Here is a 19,946-nt window from a genome sequence, read left to right on the forward strand (position 1 = left end):
CGGTTTAGGGGTCTCAGTGGTAGTGCTGCCTGCACAGTTGGACTGGATCATCTGCAAGGTCTCTCCCAAGCCTTGATGATTCTGATTCTACTCCATGTGCGTGACCCCGGTTTTCACGGGAGGGCAGCAGAGCAGCACTCTGAGGCGAGCGGGAATGACGGGGTTGTTTTCCCACGCCAGGAGGGCCGGGTTTGGCTCCCGGCGCTGGCGCCGGGCCCGGCGGGGCCGAGGGCACGGGCCGGGCCCCTCAGCACAGCCCGGTGCTCCTCGCTCCCCGCGCCGGCCGCTCAACGCCGCTCCCGGATCCGCCTTCTCGCGGCACCGTGCGGCTGCTGCCCAGGCAGAGGCGAGGTGGGCACCGGGCGGGCGCTTCCATGGCTCCCTGCAGGGGCTGGGCGTTCACACGCGTTTATTTTCAGCCGCGGCGCGGCTCGGCTCCCGCAGCCTGCAGAGCTGCCCCGTGAAGCCGCTCCGGGGCACAGAACACCGGCCCCGCGCGGCTGCCAGGGGGGAGCGGGCGCTGCCAGCGGGGGCGTGGGCGGCGGGCGTGTGTGGGCTCCGCCCGCCCTTCCGCCGCGGCGCCCCGCCCCGTCCGCCGCCTCTGCCCGCGGAAGTGAGCGGAGCGGGGATGCGGCCGCGCCGCCCCGGCACACCGAGGTGAGAGGCGCGGCCGGGCGGCGGGGCCGGGGCGGCGGCCGTGCTGGAGCTGCCGCTTGCGCCTCTCTGCGCTGCCACAGCCGCCTCCCCCGCGCTGCCCCGCGGCCTGCGCTACGGTGCGGGCGGGGCCGGGGCGGCCGAAGGGGGCTGCGGGCGGGGGTCGCTTCGGGCAGGCAACGCTTTCCTTCGCCGCTTCCCGGTCTCCCGCCTGGCGCCGAGGATGCGGGGTGCGGGCAGAGCGGGGAAGGGGGGGTTACTTGGGGTGAGGGTTTATTTTTAGGAGCGAACGCCCCTCCCCGGGCGGGACGAGGCTGTTGGAGGCGCTGGTGGCGAGGGGGAAGCGGCGGCGCTGCTCCTCCGTGTTGCTGTAGCTGCTGGGCGGCTAATCCTAATCCTCATCCTCGGTGGTCTCTGACAGCTCTGCGGGCTCCCTCTGTGTGCGTGAGCTGCTCTGCGCTAGGCAGTTTATACGGGTTTAGTTTTATTTTGTTTCTTTTCTTTATAATTTTTTCCTCTTTTAGCGTTGGTTTCTCTTGCAGATGTTGCTGCAGGTGGGGGCAAAGGGAGCACTGTGATTGCCTGGGATCTTGGGGCATTTCTCTCTTCACCTTTCCGCTCCCGCTCCAGCGCTGCTGTTGCTAAAGACTTTTGTAACTATCGACTCAAGTACAATTTCGATGGAAAATGAAGGTAAAGGTCTCATCAGACTCACTGACTTCATTGGAGCTAAGAGGATTTTTGCATGCAATTTGGTGACAACTCCTACTGGTGCGTGTGTATGTTTTACCGTTCCAGGGGTTCGCAGGGTTGCTCTCGTGTGTTAATCTTGTGGTAGGGATTTTGGTCTGCATTTTGAGATTTAAGATTTGTAGCATCATCGTTTTTCTTTATTTCTGCTGCTTCTTGTAGAACTAATTGTCAGACAGATTTTATTCTCTCTTGACAGCTTCTTAAAACATCTATTGTGCGTTTTAATGCTTTATGTGTTTGTAATAGAAACATTTTATTTAGACAGAAGCTTCTTGGTATTAGTTGCTTGGTATTTGCTTAGATTATATGATTCTCTTAAACATCTATTTCAGGATGAAATTGAGAAGTATTAGTTGCATTTTACTTTGAAATATTTTGTGGCTTTATACGTTCTTGAAAATTACTCAAATTTGCTCTCTTGGACAGTATTTAATTAAAAAGTGATGCTGAAGTTTTGAGTACTGAAAGAAGTTGTTCTATTTTGCTTTCTTCTTCTTGTCTAGTTTGGAAATTACTTGATCTGGGGAATTACTTCAATTTTTTAGTGTCAGCCTTCAGTTTGTGCTCTGGGAACCTTGAAAGCCCCTTTGCATTGTGACAGTGACTGTGAACTTAATTGCTTTTTTTTTCTTTTTGTTTGTTTCTCTTTCTATGTGACTCTTTATGTTGAAAATCTCTAAAATTTATTATTTTTATTATTATACATGTAGGAAAAAAACCATTGATTGCCCCCCCCCCCCCTTAGGTCATCACTTTTCTTCAAACGTTGGTGGGGGTTTAGGTGGTTACTGGATTTCCTTTGCTATAGGTTGTTACATGAGATGTTAGGTGCTCCTTTTCCCCCCACCCCAAAAGAGGGCTGCTTTTTTAATACTTTGACTTGAATGAAGAACTGAATTGAGACTGTGGGGTAGACTTAGGTTATTTTTTATGGTTGGATATTGTTCTGTTCTGAAATATGGTTGTCGTGGATGACTGGAACGTTGTGGTAATTGTGAAGTGGAACACATGTTGAAAACTGTATGGGTTGCTTTCACCTGGCATTTCAGAACTTTTTTCTAACTTTAAAATCATGTTAGAATATTTTAAATTCTATTGATCATGTCTTCCAACTGGATATTTGTGCAAAAGAACGTGGACGTTGTTAGGTGGCAGGAATTTTGAAGTGCACAGAGCACCTCTAGGAGATTGGTCTTTGTTTTTAGAGGCTGGATAGCTGACAGAAGTGGGGTCGGTGCCTTTGCAGTTCAGTCACTGTTGCAAGTGAAAGGGTTTTGAATGGGCAACGCCCGGGAGCGGGGGAAGGCAAGCAGGGATAATACCGATGAATAGAATTACACTAAGGGCAAAAAAGGTATCTGTGTGCCAAAACCCAAATGGCAGAAAGACTTTTAATGCCTTACACTTCTGTTATCAAATAAATAGTATATCATAGATGTAGTGTGCAGTCGAGTTGTGTGTGATAGTGTGGCTCATTCTTCCAAATGAACAAAGATGGCATTTCTTATGGAATAAATAAACGATGCATAAAAATTAGTTATATTTGTATGATAGAAATAATATTAAAAAAGCTTTATCTTGGGGAAAATACTTTAAAATATGATCAGATGCATATTTCAAAGGCAGAAATAAAGGCTGTGATTTATTGAAGGTTTTCAAAATGGGGTAAGCTTATGGGAGTAGGAGAAAATGATGTGTGATAAAAAGACTGAAGTGGTTCTCTGAACACATGAATGACTTCTCCTCTATTTCTTCTCCCACACCCCTCCATCTCATAATTAATTGAGATGGGCATGGATATTTACAACTGTGTACTGTCTGTTTTTGTGTTCTTGGTATTTCTGAGCCCTTCTTTTTCTAAAACTTGACATTTTGAGGCAGCTAGACACAACAGCTTTTGTATTGGAACTTTTCAGCACTCTTGAGGCTCCTTAATGTATTTTCTCCTGGTGACAGCTGAATAATCTTTGTAATCTTGTAGAACAAAGATTGCATTTAGAATATTTTTGGGCTTTTTTTTTTTTCTTCAAGTATGTGTTTGAAAGGTCTCTTAGGTTTAGATATTGAGCAAGAGATGGCAGATTGTTGTGTGTGGTTTTTTTTTTTTTCCCTCCTGTATTTGAATGAATGTTCAAGATTGGGAAGTGGTGAGATGGTTTAGAAAACTGATGTTTTGCTGTGTTACTTCACTACTCATAAACAGTATTGTATGTTTATGTCTAGGCTAGTTAATGTTTTGTCCTGGACTTTGTGGTTCCTGTTTCTTGTGTTGGGTTGATTGAACTTCCGCAAAAATCCGTGTTTCTCATGGTAGTGAGGAAGAGACAATTTCCCATCATAGGGAGATTTCTGCTTGGTCATAAAACTATGAGTTAGAGGAATGATGTTTGTATTTCCATTTGGAAAGATGGAGTTTAGTGACTTCTTTCCATCGGAGGAGCTTTTTCTTAAACTGTAGGCAGTTAGGGAAATCTTGTATGGACAGAACATGATTTTGTAATTTCTGCCTTTTAGCAGAAAAATAAAGAACAATTCAGATTTCCTAGACTTTGAGCTTCTTTGAGGTCAGACCATGACCACAAAACGAATTGTTAAATAGGAGTACTGTTTTGTTATCAAGACCTTAGGCAGTATTTGTTTTCATATTGTTAAGAGCCTAATGGAAGAGGTCAAAGTAGCATTTTCCTGCAGAAAAGATTTTCCCAAAATTGTATGGAAGGTTGGTACAAAAATTCAGACCAGACTTGCTGCATGTAATAAAACATTGTGTGGTGATTCAGAAATCCTCCTTAATCCTCATTGTTTTGAGTCCTAGTTAACTTTAGCTAATCTTCAAAGATGGTGGTTAACTTCAGCCTATAGTCTGTAGTAATTTCAGGATAATTTTGATGATTGCATGAATAGGGAGATAAAAGTGTTTTGTTTCTTAGAAAAAGGTACTTTAGTTGTTCATAAAATCCTGACAAATTAATAATTTCTCTTGTGCTTGCAGTGCAGTTGAATTTCCTACTGGGTTTCATGGGTGGTGGTTTTGGTTTTGGTGTTCTTTTTAATGATGAAAATGGTCTTACTTGCTAAACTATCAGATTGAAGATCAGTGAATAGGTTTTGGGGGCAGTGAGTTTTAGCACCCTGGGCTGGCTCATCATGGATTAGGCAGCCGTAAGTACTGAGGAAGGGGTGGAGCGTGTGTACATGCAACAGACAACAGGGGGAAGGGATGCCTGCGGCAGCAGTGGCTTGAAAACAAATTAAATGGTTCCAGAGTGGCATCATCAGTTGTTCATTAAGTAATATCCAAAATAATCAGATAGAAATTTTGCGATGGAAAATGTTGGAGATTCTGAAATGGACTTGGTGTTATCACAGCAGTTCAAGTTCCTTTTGGAATGTAGATGATTTCTTAACAAAATAATAGGTGAAACAAGAAATTTGATATTCATTGATCATCGTTTTTTACTATCTGCAGCTTGCAGATAGCTAGAAACCAATACTTTACACTTATGTTGACAGAAGTCACATTTTTTTAACTTGGGGGTTAAGGCAAGAGAAGCGAATTTTTCTCTTTTTTTTAAAAAAGAAGTGTGAGTCTTCACTAAAGACCAATTTCATTCCTATATTTAAACAGTACTTCGATAACTTAAATAACTGCTAAATTAATATAGCTCAGCCTTGCATTAGGAACATGCATTTCCTTTATAAATGCACAGTCAGAGTCGTCTTTTAATCTGGTTGATGGAGCATTAGATAGTTTTCACCTTTTCTTTCCCCTTTTTTCCCATGCAGGTAAGTTGGAAATGTTAATGTATAATAACCTAGAGTGATTTAACGTGGTGGCAGTGTGAGTTCAGATGTTGCAGAATGTATGTTTAGTTATTTTGCTCCCTTTGTAACTTCTTTACTTGAAGAATCTGTGGCATAATCTCGTGGTGAGTCAGGAGAAGCATTGCTGTAAGGAGAATGCAGACAGTTCTTAGGGCAGCTAATTCAACAAAAGAGAAACAAACATTTTCACTTGGATTTTTTTTGGTGATGAGTGACAAATACACGGTGATTTCGAGCATCTTGGGGTGCATTTCTGTAGGACTGAATAAAAGGGTCTCCTTATTGCTGAAAGAAGATCCTGCTCTGACTCGTGTTCCTGCGCTAGTGTTGTGTTGACTCTTGTTGTTGAGTTTGTCTGTCTTGTGGGCTTGGCAGAAGGTTAGCCTAGCCCTTCCTTCCCCTTGCCCTTGTTGGGCAGCTTTCTGTTGAGTGGGACAATGGAATGGGTTCATGAAGTGTTCAGGTAATGTTGAAGAAGGGGAGGGACAGACAAGTGAGACCTGTTAGCTTGACTCAGTTCCTTATGTAATCATAGGTTCCATTCAGTATCAATTCACCCAGAGACCACGGCAGAATTTTGCAGGAGTGGCATAAGTTAATAAATAGATTTTTAGTTTTGATTGGGTGGAAGAGTTGAGATGATACCTAATTGACACTGGGTGATAAAATTGACATTTGCAGTGTGGTTTATAGAAGCTAGAAGGAATGATAAAGTTACAATTCAGGGAAGAGAGGGAAAATAAAATAGAGTAATCAAGGTATAAATTTGGGCAAGCATCTGTTTCTAGTTATTTGTTTTGTAAACATTCTGCTCTAAACAATTAGAAAGGATAAAATGGATAATGGGTTAGCAGATGCCATCTACAGAGGCTTTACAAAGGCTTTTAAAGTATTTTTAAGTCATAAATTTTCAGCAGCACTTTTTTCTGCATACATAATTCACAAAAAAGAAGCTTTGTGAATACAGTGTTGCTGCTTTCTTGATAGTAATCATAAGAAAGCTTATTACCATAAGTAGAGTAATTATGCAGTGAGTTATGTTTGCATTTAAATTGACACTGACACTAGCTTGGTCCTGAGAAGTGTTGTAAACAGTAAGTTCAGTATTTTTTTACTTAGAAATTAATTTTGTTGCATTATGAAGTGACTGCATATCTGTCAAGGATATAATCAACTATGGGGTCTTGAAGCTTCATTATTTTAAACAAATACTGAGAAAATATTTTTATTTGTGTTTTTGCTTAATACCATTATATGACAACTAAATTCTGCATGTCATGGATACATTAGTAACATATCACAGAGTGATAAAGTTCTTTATTTTAGTGTTTGCCATTCAAGTGACATCCTTGATTCAGAGAAGCTCAGCACTTCAGAGTGTTATGAGATACAAGCAGACTGTTGGAGAGGAGCCATATGATCTTATTTCTAAGCTTAAATGTTCCTTTCTAGAAAGTTAGTGACTCTCTGGCAAGATAAATTACTGATACTTAGACCCAAAGTCTTTTTGGCCTGTAACTTCTAAAGGGTTTCCCGTGAATCAGGATTTCAGCTGAAGCAGGAGCTGGTTAGAGTCAAATGTGGGATGGCCAGCAGTACTCTCTTCCTTGGGCAATGAGTTTCTGAACTGATCCAGTTCTGTTATATGTAAACTTTGCTCTCATCAAGGCACTAGCATTGATTTGATCATTTTAGAGTGTGCTTAGGATTGTTTATTTTTTTTTTGTTCTTCTGATTAATAAGTAATGACAAATGTAAGAAATGTTCAAGCAGACTTTTCCAGTGTCCAAGGGTTTTTTTGAACAGGGAGATCAAAAACTGAATATTTTGGCCAACCAACTATAGATAGGTCTGATGTGTTTGTCAATGCCTTCTTGGTAAAGCTGATACCACCTCCAGGCTTTCAGCACTGAGGCTTTAAATTCACCATTGTATATCCTCCAGAGTATGCATAAATGCTCTAAATGGTAAATCTTTTGTAGAAATGAAATAGAAAATGTGTTTGGCATTCTTAAGTTTCCACTGTATTATACATTAAATAAGGTAAAGCAAGATAAAGTGATGTTGGAGGTTTAGTTGGGTTTTTTGTTGCCATCGTTCTGACAGTGCACAGCACTGCAGTCAGGTTCAGGTATGGTTATTTTTGTGAAATGTTTTCTCTAGCTAGAGAGCAGCAGTTATCACTCACAAGGTTTGCAAGATAACCACATGGTGTATGCAATGATTACAGCAAACTGCCCATCTTTACTCTTTGCTGGTAGCCTCAGTTGAACTACATGTCCTACTTTCTGTTTTTTAAATTAAAGAAGACATGAGGAAACATCCTGAAAGAGTAAAACGTATTCCAGGTTGTGGAGACATGTTTCTCAGAGAGTGTTCTTGGAAAGTATTTTTAGGACCTGAAAATAGTTCTTGAGCTTTATAGACTATTGTAGAGTTAATAAATTGCATGTTAAGTGGAGCATCTTACTCTTTATTACACTGCCTGAAGTAGATGGGGTTGGGGATACGTCGCTTAAATATTTTACGACTTTCAAGCTAGGACAAACCTTGAGATTTAAAATGCTCAGTGCCAGTATTCGATTTCTGTTTCTTAGTTGATCAGAAATGCCAAAGTGTTGTGTATCAAGAAGTATGGTTCTGCATTATGGCTGTTTCATGGCCATAGTGAAAGTCCTAAGCCCTGCTGAAGTGGTGTACTGGAATATGAGGCAGAGGATTTTTCAGGCTTACAGGGCAGCTTAGCAGGTTGTTCTCATAATTTGGGTCTTTATCTTTCTTTGGTAAATGGGTGATGTCTATTGCCCGTTTTCTATAAAGTATTATGAAATTACACACAATAGCAAGGGGCTGATACTATGTGACTTCCCTCCTCAGAATAAAATTACTCTGCAAGGAGAACTCATTAATGCAAATTAGTGTTTCTTTCCTTCTGGGTTTTTTTAGGGTCAGAACTTTTCTATGTGAACGTCCTTTGATGTGGGGGCTCCTGGTAAATGTTTTAACTAAAATACTGTTGAATAGGAGCAAATTTTTTTTGACTGTTAGAATACAGGGTTGCTGCAGCTGTTTCCCCAGAAGTGAAAAATCATCACACTTTTCCAGAGGAGTACATTCAAAAAAAGACAGTAGACAGAAACTTCAAAGCCTTCAAAAAGTATTTATTTTTCTGGGCAAACAGTGCCTAGTAGAAAACAAGAGGCTTATTAGTTTGCAGACTTCAGTCTTTTGTGGGGTGGGAAGGGACAGTTCTTTGCAGTGACAAGTAAAGTACTCTTTTTGCAAATCGGTCGTGGATGTTTGTGTTTAATAAGTGTTGGCACTTCTTGTTCTAAAAAACACAGCATTATTTCCCACAGAGATATATGTCAGAGTTCAGTGCTCTCTGACCAGGTTTTTTTAGATAATCCACCTAAGGAAGGTGCAACACTGAATATTAGGGCAACAAAGCTGGTGAAGGGTCTGAAGCATAAGTCCTATGAGGAGCAGCTGAGGGAGCTGGGGTTGTTTAGCCTGGAGAAAAGGAGGCTCAGGGGAGACCTTATTGCCCTCTAGAACTACCTGAAATTAGGGTGTAGCCAGGTGTGGCTTGGTCTCTTCTCCCAGACAACTCATGACAGGACAAGAGGACACAGCCTCAAGTGGTGTCCAGGGAAGGTTTAGGTTGGACATCAGGAGGAATTTCTTCACAGAAAGGGTGATTACGCATTGGAATGGGCTGCCCAGGGAGGTGGTGAAGTCACTGTCCCTGGAGGTATTTAAGGAGAGACTGAATGTGGCACTCAGTTCTGTGGTCGAGTCAACATAGTGGTGTTTGGTCATAGGTTGGGCCCTGATCTCAGAGGTCTTTTCCAACCTAGTTGATTCTGTGATATCAAATGTGTGTGTTTGAAGATACCTGATGTTATGTGGGTTTTTTGATTTAGGAGAACAACACATTCATATTATGTTTTCAGTATACTTTATAAGTATAGTTTGTAATTAGCAAAATGTAGAAATTGCAGTACACAGTTCAATCACAATACCAATGTGATTCCCATTTCCTGTCACTGTAATATCTGCACCATTGTGATGCTGGGCATCCCTCATCTCCAGAAAGGATCATGTGGGTTGAGACCCCATATGGTGCTCCTGAAATTTTGTCAGTGGTTCAGTGCATGTGGTCACTGAGCAACATGAGCCTGACCAGCATGGGAGGGGATGCAAACTCAGACATTAGCATTCTTTTGATGAAATTGAGAAGAAATATTGATACCAGTTGATCCACTCAGCTGACTGAGGTGTTTATCCAAAGCAAAGGCCATCCTCCAGTGTAGAGGTCAAGTCAGCCTCTTTGTAACAGCTGTAGTTTGTCACACCCTGCATTATTTCCTGAGCTTCATAGGTGCTTCACCCTTGCTCATCTCCTCCAAGCCTTCTGTTACAGGGCTTTTTTGGTCAGTCACTGTACTTGAGTATTTATCATATCTAAATTTACAGTGTTTTGAGGCTCATTTGAGAAGTTGCTTGTTGAGGTTCAATCACAGTTGGTCTTCATGATTAAATCACATATGAGGTACAAACAACTGTATTAATTAGAGTAGTTTGTAAAGATGAGGCCTTCCTCAATGTAACTTCGAATTTTATGCACATAATTAAGATGTAGATAGATTAATTCAAAAGCCAAGAATAAGACATTAAAAATCAGAGTTTATTTAAGGTAAATTTGTAGCCTGACTGCATTTATAGTTTGTGACATTGATTGCACTGAGTTTTCTTTATTTTATTAAATCTTTATTTGCCACACTCAGCTGCTTCTGCCTGCTTGTTCTGCTAGCATAACTGGTGAATTTCTCTGGAGATTTAATTCCTGTTAAAATCTGGTGTAATTTCACTGATAAAATTGACTCATAGTCATAACCATGTTGAGAATTGCTGGTTTCAAAACGGTCTGAGTGCTCTTTGTTTGCTCCTCTCTGCCTTACCTCCACTTTTTGAATCCTGCTGTGCTTCAGGGGTTTGCTTCTGGCTGTACAGTTGTTCTAGGATTTACTCTATTAAGTGTGCCTAATGACTTTTTTGTGTGTGTGTGTGCCTGGCTTTTTGTGTCTTGTCATCACTTGGCCATGGTTCTGTGGCTGGGACCTGTATTGAGGTTCCAGAAGCATCTTGCCTTCCCTACAAAAGGGGGAGGGAAAGATGGCATAAACATCTAGTGAAATAGATATTTTTAGGGTCATTGTTAGCTAGTGACTCAGTAGAATCACAGTTGTGATGCTGAGCAATGATCTATTGAAACAGAGAGCTTGATGATGCTTAACATAGATGAGATGGATATGCTTTAGAGAAGACAGTTAAAAATTTGCATCTCCAAAACCTATGGTCACAATGTCCGAATGAGTGGGAGAGGATTTTTGCACTTATTCTTCATATCTGATGAAACTGACAGAAAAAAGTGTTACTTCCATTCTGGGTGGAGTCTTTTTCTTAAAGATTCCTTTCACAGCCAAGAGTCTTTGCCTAGTGGGAACTATGTCCAAAGTCTGTGTACATCCACAGGGAGAGATGCACAGATCTCTGTGCCCATTGACATCTAGTTGATATCTAGTCCTGTATGCTTACAGGGTTCCAGACAGTTCAGGAGAGGTAAGTGCTTGGTATTTAAGTATCTTACTGTGTGCACAGGTGTCTGCAGAAGTTGATCTGTGTTGCCCCTATGCACCTGTTATCCTGGCTCCAAATTGTACAGACTTGGAGAAGAACATGCTTCTTATGATCTGAGCTTTTTAAACCTTTCAGTGTATATCACACATGGTTTGATCATACAGAAAATTCAGGAAATGGGAAGCTTGTAAGTTTCAGTCTGGTGTTCAGTGAAATACCTTTTATTATATTGTTGAACACTACTGTTTTCTTCATTGTGGGGAAGGTAGATAAAAAATGAAACCTAATTCTTACAGAGGGTGAGGAAATCTTGATTCTTTTGGGATCCCAGTAAGAAAGGCATGAACACTTGAAAGGCAGATCACTACTAATAAATGAGAAAAGGCAATAGCAAGGTGTAAAATTGTATGTCCTTTCTGATGCTGGGAATCCTGAGATGATACATCTTTGGAAGGATCTCTGGTCAGGGCATGGCACACTGTAGGTCTTGTTTGCTCATTGGTCATTAGTACTGTTACGGGGTTTTACAGTACGGAATCATCCATCACTGATAGTAGTTGGGCCTGGAATGAGGGCTTTGAAGTGTCCCGTGGACAACGTGCTCTAATATCCTAACCTCATTATTAAAACTGCAGTTCCTGAGCAAGGTGCATATAATATTTCAAGTGTGAAAGACAGCATACTGTTCACATACTTAAAATGAAATACACATTGATTAGTTACACATTGATTATGTGGACATTCATTAATTGTGCTATTGATTGGACACAGCATGACTCAGTAACGATCACATGGTATCCATGATAATCAAGTACCTGATGTGGATCACTGACTGCTCACACAATAATAATCTTACAGGCAGATCATTACAAACAAGTTGAAAGGTCTTTGTAGTACTTGAATTGGCTTGAAAGGGGTTCACTTTTACAGGGGCTGATGGGACAGATTCAGGCAGACTTAGTGAGTTGTTCAGATGGACCTGAACATTCAGAAGGAATCTGAAACAATCAGAATTTGTTTCAGTACCTCAACTTAAATTTCATTGTTTTGTGAACATCCAGGATTTTTTTTCACTTTTGCTGTTCTCTATAGATTTATTTCTCTACTACATTTGTATTTCGTACTTGCAGGTCAGTTGAGTAGCTTTATGGAACATTTGCAGGGCTTTATATTAGGTAATTAGCCAAAGTGTTTTGGTCACCAGTTTGTCTAAAAATAGACTTTGCTATGAGAGTGTTCTGAATTTTTAGACTGCTCTTGGTGAATGTGGATCCTACCATTTGCATTTTCTGAGCAAGAAGATCTAAAGTTCCCCTTGAAAATAATTGTAACAGTATACTGATGTCAGTAAGCCCTACTGATGGATAATAGACTCATTTTGCTAAGCTGAGAAAAACAATGGTAGAGATAAGTTGTTGGTACTTCGTATTGGTCACAGTAGAAGGAAGCTAGGCAGGCTCTTATAGCTTATGAGGAAGAAGAAACAGTAACACACCACTCTTAACTAGTTAACTAAATTTTTCTTCAGTGAAAACAGAACGGAAGTCTGAATTTCTGGTAGTGTAATCCTTCCAGACAAATTTGTATTAATTTTGATAAACATCCTTTGGTCACAGTTCCATGGTTGTATGATTGATGCATATTTCTTGGCCTAGAAATGATGGTGTGTACCTTGGAAGTGGTCCAAGAAAAGCCCTTCCTGAGGCAGTGATTTATTTTTGTTATTCAGCATCCTACTGCTTTGTTCCTTGGTGGAAATAGTTGCAAGTGGGGAATGGAAAGCTGTAGGCATAGAAGCTTCAATGGTTGTGCTGCCTATCTGGTATCTAACATTGGCCAGTATAACGTCTTAGCCCGCGTTTTCTTTATCCATATAAAAACTTGGCCTGCAATGAAATACTGAACTATTTTAAGGTATCAACTGATGAATGACAGAAAATTAATTGCTGCATAGGATGGAAAGAAATCTTGCTGTATGTGGGTTGTCTCCTTTAGTGCAGAGCTCTGTGGTTCTGGGAATAGCTTCTGTTAGATACCTTAAAAGGTGTTGCGGAGGCCCAGATCTCTGCTGTGCAGATCTGGGCAGCAGTGCAAAGGACTGTAGGGAGCACTTGCCAACAGTATTGAATAAGTAGTTTATCTTGTTTTGTGGAAGTAATGCATAGTAAAGGCAAAATCATTTGCTTGAATACAGTTATTGTGGTCCAGCAGATAGCAAGCACAGCTGTTTTTCAGACCTAAATCTGTTGATGTAGCCCACTTTATATTTTGTGAGGGGAACAGTGGTTGGTTTCTCATTGGCTAAGGAATTGAAATTTAATTTGTGGCAATGTTGGATATTTGAAGCTGTTCTTTTCTGAACTACAAATGTAGTTTAATCTACAAAGATTGTAAGGGGTTTTTAGAAACTAGATGAGGATCCATCCAGAATTATTGTACAATGGGTAATTTTGCTCTGGTGAAAGGAGCTGGTTATAAAAAGACTTTCTGAGCCTTTATCTTTCTGATCCTATATCAGATTTTCTCTGTAGATTTTTTTTTTTTTACCACATACAGTACAGCATTCTTCATAAATGTGGGAGATAATACGAATGAAATACGTTCAAAATGACTGGCTTTTTGAGTGCTGCAAAAAGGTTGTCAAAATAAGCTTTGTTGTTGCACTGTAGTTCTGTGCTAATGAAGATTTATTTGGAAAACAAACCTGATCTCTGAGAGAACCCTAACATTTCTGTTTAAGGATATTTAAATTCTTAAAATGATCTTAAATAACATGTTATTAGACTTCCTGAAGTCTTAATTGATAATATTAGGGAAATGACCAGTTATGTGTCCTTTTTTGTAGTTGTTTGTGTTTAGCAGCGATGTCAGTTGCTAGAGGGAAAAAGATTTTTCTCATCCCTAAAATTTGTAATGGCTGTCAGTTCATTTCTGCCTGCCCTTACTGGGAAAGCATGGTTGCTCAGCACTTTTGTTGAGAATGTGGAGTCATCTTGGTCAAAGTCATATGTTTGTGGGCTTGTTTTGGAAGAGCACTTAGGCTTAATGGTTTTCTGCCCTAAACTGTTGTTTGGAAGTGATAGAGAAAATGAGCTACAATAGAAGAGTACATGGCCAACAGTGTGCAGTATAGAAAATGAAGATTGTCATTCTTTTTGTAGGACATAAAATACTGGAATCTTTTAATGTGTTGTCATCTTTAGGTACTTGCATTTTAAGTCTCAGCACCCATAGAGGAGATACATACAATACAGTAATTATTTCCTAAAGCATAAACCCACCAATTGAAATTCTGTGCAAGTATAATGTGAAAACCATTTCTGTGGTCTGCATGTTTGCATGTTAGGTCTCTTCCAGTTAATGGAGGGTGGATGTGTGTGCAGCATGAAGTATTAATTGTGGGTGCAGTGAGATAGTCAGCAGGAAAAAAGAGCTTCAAACTCCAGCTTCCCATATAAACAAAAATCAGAAACTCCGAAGTTTCATTAAATATCAAAGCAATGCTGACCTATGCAATCAATGTTGCTATTACGCTCTTCTGCAGTTCACAAAATTTTAGCTTCCTAAAATTACAGAAAACATTACTTTTTATAGCATTGATTTGAAGCTTTTGTGCTGTAGTCAAGTTCTAGTGCTTCACTTGCATCTGTACTCTTGTTTGAGGTTTTCTTAATGGTGATTCTCCTTTCTTTATGTACAAGAAAATGTAAATAGGCCTGCTTAGACCACCTTCATTAATGAGTAGAAAGTAGGAGCAGGGAGTGAAATTTATGTGGAGCGACTTTCTGACTAGATATTGATGATAATGATAATGATAAAGGATTAGTAAGCTATTTTACTGTTAGGATCTTTGCCATCACTGAACACGTCGTTACAGAAATTAGTGCATGTCCAGTGTTTTATTACTGGAGGTGGTAACTGCATGAAAATAAGCTGAATTGTAGATTATTTAAGTGCAATGTTTATAAAAAAACTACCTTTGAATGGTATTAATACTTAATTGCTCTGGCATGTGTTGTTTGAAACTAAACATTAGCACTCCCCTTCAGACTTTGGTTTTGTTTCTAGGTTGCACGTCTTCAAAAAATCCCTGATGGTGACAATGAGACAATGATTCCTGTACTGTCTTCAAAAAAAGCAAGTGAATTGCCAGTTGATGAAGTAGCAAGTATTCTGCAAGTAAGTAATTTTTTTCATATAGAATGCACTGATATTACCAAACAATTAAGTTTGATATTTCTTAAGGACAGATCTTGTAATTGAAAGTTGATGCATTATCATGCTGTTTGATATTAGGTATTATCTGCTTTTAAAAGCAAGTTGGTTTTTACATTGTTGCTAGAAATGCTCTAATCTCTTAACATAAAAAAAAAATTGGGCATATGCAGGGGGAGTGGGATTCAACTTGAAAATATTTGGATTTGTCTGCTTTGAAAATTGTGACTTTATTAATAAAATCTGGGAGTCAATCTTGCTGTGCTGGGTTTTTCTTTTTTTATTGCTTCCATTTCTCTAAGGAATCCTTAATATTCTTAATTTATTTTGGTAGCCTCCGTCTTAAGTGTAGAAACAGGATTGAGAAAGCTACCCGTTGACAGATTTATGAACCATTCAATCTGGGTTAATTTTCATGATAGATGATCTTTTTTCATTTTCTATATGCTTCACTGCTTGAGGAGTACACCATGATAAATGTTGGTGACTGAAAACTGAAGCCTTTGAAGCTATTGCTGTCATTTGGCTGAGTCACTGAACTCCTGACATAACCCTCTAGAGTCTGAAGGATGCCCACAGTTTGGTCTGTTGTGGAGTTTTGTGCAGGGAAGATCAGCAGTCATTTAGAGATGTGAAGCAACATCTGTTTCTGTAGTGCTGTGAATTTTTGGTTGAATCTCTTAAATACTGCCAAACAGAGTTTTAAAATAGTAGTTAGTTAGCTTTTGTTGTCATACAAACATTAGTACCAAACGCGTCTTTCTGATGTTGCCCAAATTTGTATAATCTAAGGCTGTGTATTTGGGTGTGGGAATTTACACTAGCTTTTCAGTGTAATTGCTGACTGTTTTGTTCTTTGCATATTTTAATAGGCTAATCTTCAGAATGGCTTAAAAAACTGTGAAGTTTGTCATAGACGGGCATTCCATGGATGGAATGAATTTGATATTAGTGAAGATGAACCACTGTGGAAAAAATATATATCCCAGGTGAAGATTTTTGTCCTTCCTGCTTTTTGGTTTTCAGTAGTTTTGCTGTTTATTTTGTTTTACATAGCTTTTGTGTACATGAACATATTTTGATAAAAGTGGGAAAAGTGTAATAGAGTGGGAAACTAGAACTTGTATAATTTATATCTAATTTAGCTATTGAAAAAGCTTTTATTTAGGCATGCACCTATAAGTGTCATAGTGTTTGGTTGTTCTTAAATGTATGTTCATAGCTATCCAAAGGGTGCCATTCATAACTAGCCTGAGGTCTAGAAAAGCAGAATAAACTTCCCTGTAGTCAAACTTGGTCCTGAATTGTACCAAGGTGAGAGAGCAATGCATATGGCCATTGGTAAATATTTAAATGGAATGTGAAATGTGAATAACTTGATAGGAAATTTCAAAAAGCAAAAGCGCTGCCTTTGAGCTGAGGGTGGAGGTGGGACCAGCCTTGATTCTGGTGTTGAGCAGAACTGGCAAGAGTCAAGTGTGAATTTGTTTCTTACGAGTGTGATATATCTCAAATACATACATACATGTCTGATGTGAAAGTGTCACTACTTTCTTCTGCCTACCCCTCCCACCCCCCAGCTATACAAGACATTTACACAGAAGGTTTTTCTAATGAATTTGTAATGTTAAACATTTTGGTCAGCGTTTCCTGCACCTTGGCTGTGCAGCAGTGCAACCCTGAAGCAGCACTCTGTGGTTGAGTCTGTGTTCCTTGCGAGAGGCTAAAAAGTCATTTAGTGCTTAGATGATGGTAGTGGTGAAAACACATCCTATACTGGCTGTGCTCTGGCATTAGTGCTTTATTTTCCCAAGTGTAGGGTCAATTAGTCAGATACATCAGAACACTTCTGAGGCATATTATCCAGGCCTATTTTAGATTGGATTTATTAAGATACATACTTGCTTTGAGTGTGCTTATCAGATCTACTTTTAGAAGGTTCTTTGATTGAATTGTAGGAATGTTCTTTTTTGTAGTGTTTCTCAAAAAAATCACCATGTTAGCAACCAGCTGTCATAGAAGGAAGTTCCTTTATTGTGTTAGCCTTAAAAATCTGAGGAAATCATATGTTCCAAAAGGAAAACTTTTATCTTGTAAAACAAGAAATCATGAATTGAAAGTTAAGAAATATATTGCTCTCTTAATAGTGATCAGTTGCTGGAACAGCATCAGTCTTTTACCTCAAAGACATTTTGAATGTATTTCAGGCTTCTTTTTGTATGTTTAAATACAGTATAAACAGTTATAGGAGATTATTGTTTTTGCATTTAAAATGTGAATCAAGAAATGTAAAAAACATTTTCTTCCTGTTACATATTGAATACAGTCTATTCAAGGTCTTTGATATTTAAAAGAAAATGCCTCAAGTAAGCATCTGAACTGTGGAGTTATATTTTCTTTGCACAGGTAGGTTATAAATATTTTATTAATAGAATATTATGTTTCAGAAATAGATCTGATGTGCTTTGAGGGGTAGATAAAATGGCCTTTCTGTCAAGAGTGTAGCTGAATTATCTTTTGTTTCATTTCAGTTTAAAAACCCCCTTATTATGCTTCTCCTGGCATCTGCAGTCATCAGTGTTGTAATGCATCAGTTTGATGATGCTGTCAGTATCACTGTGGTAAGGAACTAAAATTCTGTCTTCATTGGGAGTAGTTGGGAATGTGTGACCACGTGTGTGTTCAGGGTCGCGTGAATGCCGGTGTGGGGTGGGATCACTTGGTTACAGTTAATGAGTTTGATTTGTGTGTTATCGTTAAATCAGTTTAGTTTGTGACTGGATTTGGGTTTTTTTCTTTTTCTTTTCCTTGATTGATAGCAGCAGTACCTATCAAAATACCTCAATGAGTAATTTTATGGCTCCTGCTTGCATCTTTTCTATTGGTTAAAATGCGTGTCTTTAGGCATTTGTTCAGAGAAGCAGTTTGTGGTGTATTTTGTGTAATTTTAATCTTAAATTATGTTTTACTTCCAAGTTGAAGCCAACATAAGCCTTCTGTGAATTCACTTGAAAGATGCAATCTTTAGAACATGAAGAAGTGAAACCTGAACTGTCTAAAAATCACATAGAAAAGATAGAAGCTGAAATAATAAATTTTTTGTAGAAGGTTCCAGTTAAATAGGGTGCTAAATTAGTGAGCCAAATATAGTACTCACAACTGTTTGTCATTGCAACTGGCACAGAGAAGAAAACTGTAATCCCTTTGACCTTTTAGGGGTAAGAGGTGGTGACTGAAAACCATGATTTCTGTATAAGTAGAAGCAAGTTCTAGCTGGTTTTCTTTCTGTTTTGTCTTACCTCTGCACTTTCTATGTTGACTTTACTTTTGTACATAACTTAGGGTAACTGGAGGTTTCCTCCTAACCCCTCTAATTTTTTATAAAGAATAGTTGTCTTTGAAAGATAAACTATGTGGCTTCTTAAGGATAAAACTTGCAATTTTGAATTTGTGTGTGTTTGGAATAGTTTGCTGTGTTCCTAAGTTGGATGTAGGTAAATTGTTGTATTATGAAATATATTTAATTATTGTGGCTGAAAGTTGAATTATTTCATGTTTTTTCCCCTTGGTTAGTGCCCTTAATTCTATTTCTTAACTCTCTTGAGCAAGGCAAGGAGAAAAAATAAAGGCAGCTAGTGTAACAGAGCAGTAATTTCTGCATTCTGTGTTACAGCCTGGGAAGAAATCTTTTAATAGCCTTGTGAACATTGGTAGAAGTATCTTAAAGTATGGAGAAAAAAGTGTGATTGAGTTAAAGTTATCAGTTGTGGGTTTTGTCTAACTTCTGACTTACTTGTACCATTTAGTCTTGTTATTATCAATAATGCCCACTTTATCACCAAGTGAATATTTGTTTTACTTCATTTTCAGATGACAGTGCAGTTTTTCTATGGCTATGCATGTCAGAGCCTTGGCTCTGAGAACAAAACTCATTTGCTACTAGAGATCAATGACATATATTACTTTTGGTGGCACTGCTGTCTTGAGCTGCTTTTGCCATCCTTTTAGCTCTGTAGCTATGAACATAAAACTTCTTGATCTGGACTGGGAACTGATGAAGATTAAAAGAAAAATAAAATCATTAAATACTTTCCATTTAGAGGATGTTGGCTTCTTGGTGCAAGCCATTACACACAGGCACAAGCTGAGGGACTGATGTGAGGCTAGGAATGCAAAGCTTTTTCAGGTGGCATGGTCTGTATAATGCAATAATATTACCTCCAAAAAACCAAGTAGCTGTGGTGGAAATGTTCCATGGAAAGATGGAATATATATAGTTATTTCCTCATATTCAGTTGGTGAGGCTAATGTTAGTATCACAAGTAAGGTGGTTTTATTTAAGAGTTCAAGAGAGTTTTTCACTTGCAAAATGGTAATGTCCTGGTTATTTTTAGTAGTTGCTGTGTGTACTTGAAAAGCTTAATTAATGGATGTTGTGCTATGGTTCTGTAAGAAATCAGTGTAACAGCTTGAGGAACAAATTCAGTTAATGTAGCAAAACTCAATTTGAGAGTGTATTGAAGGAGAAGATGAGGCTTGCTTTACAACAAACTGATCTTTGTTGTTTCCTGGAATAGATTTATTTCGTTCACTCACTTTCACATCTCATGCTTAGAAGCCCCATGATATTTATGTTGAAGTGTTGCAACCAGAACTGTGTGTGATAAGAGGGGACTATGAAGGCTGCTCTTGAGGCCTTAGTACTTACCTTGGATTCTTCCTAACGAGCAATACTTCTTAGCTTTTTTGTTTGGGGTCTCTGACATCTTGTGTATTTGGGTTGTGCCCAGTGTCCTGTTTCACTGTGGATGTCTCGAGCAGAGTTTCTGAGGCTCATCCTCCTCTCGTTGTTCTTG

General features: G+C 39.2%; 1 protein-coding gene across 6 annotated transcripts in view; it reads left to right on the top strand.

The window, feature by feature from the left end:
- Positions 1 to 19,946, top strand: part of ATP2C1 (ATPase secretory pathway Ca2+ transporting 1) — a 62,102-nt gene that overhangs the window by 16,862 nt on the left and 25,294 nt on the right. For 2 of the 6 annotated variants that reach the window (XM_069007441.1, XM_069007440.1), the window contains exons 2-4: positions 14,944 to 15,054; positions 15,963 to 16,079; positions 17,622 to 17,711. In XM_069007441.1, coding sequence (XP_068863542.1) covers positions 14,944 to 15,054; positions 15,963 to 16,079; positions 17,622 to 17,711 — 318 coding nt within the window. Of the gene's footprint in view, positions 1 to 236; positions 352 to 579; positions 658 to 972; positions 1,095 to 1,196; positions 1,426 to 14,943; positions 15,055 to 15,962; positions 16,080 to 17,621; positions 17,712 to 19,946 lie in introns of those variants that run through there. The other 4 variants (XM_069007443.1, XM_069007442.1, XM_069007444.1 and 1 more) reach the window with 4 other exon arrangements.

Source organism: Aphelocoma coerulescens, chromosome 2, assembly GCF_041296385.1.
Source record: "Aphelocoma coerulescens isolate FSJ_1873_10779 chromosome 2, UR_Acoe_1.0, whole genome shotgun sequence".
Classification (NCBI taxonomy): domain Eukaryota; kingdom Metazoa; phylum Chordata; class Aves; order Passeriformes; family Corvidae; genus Aphelocoma; species Aphelocoma coerulescens.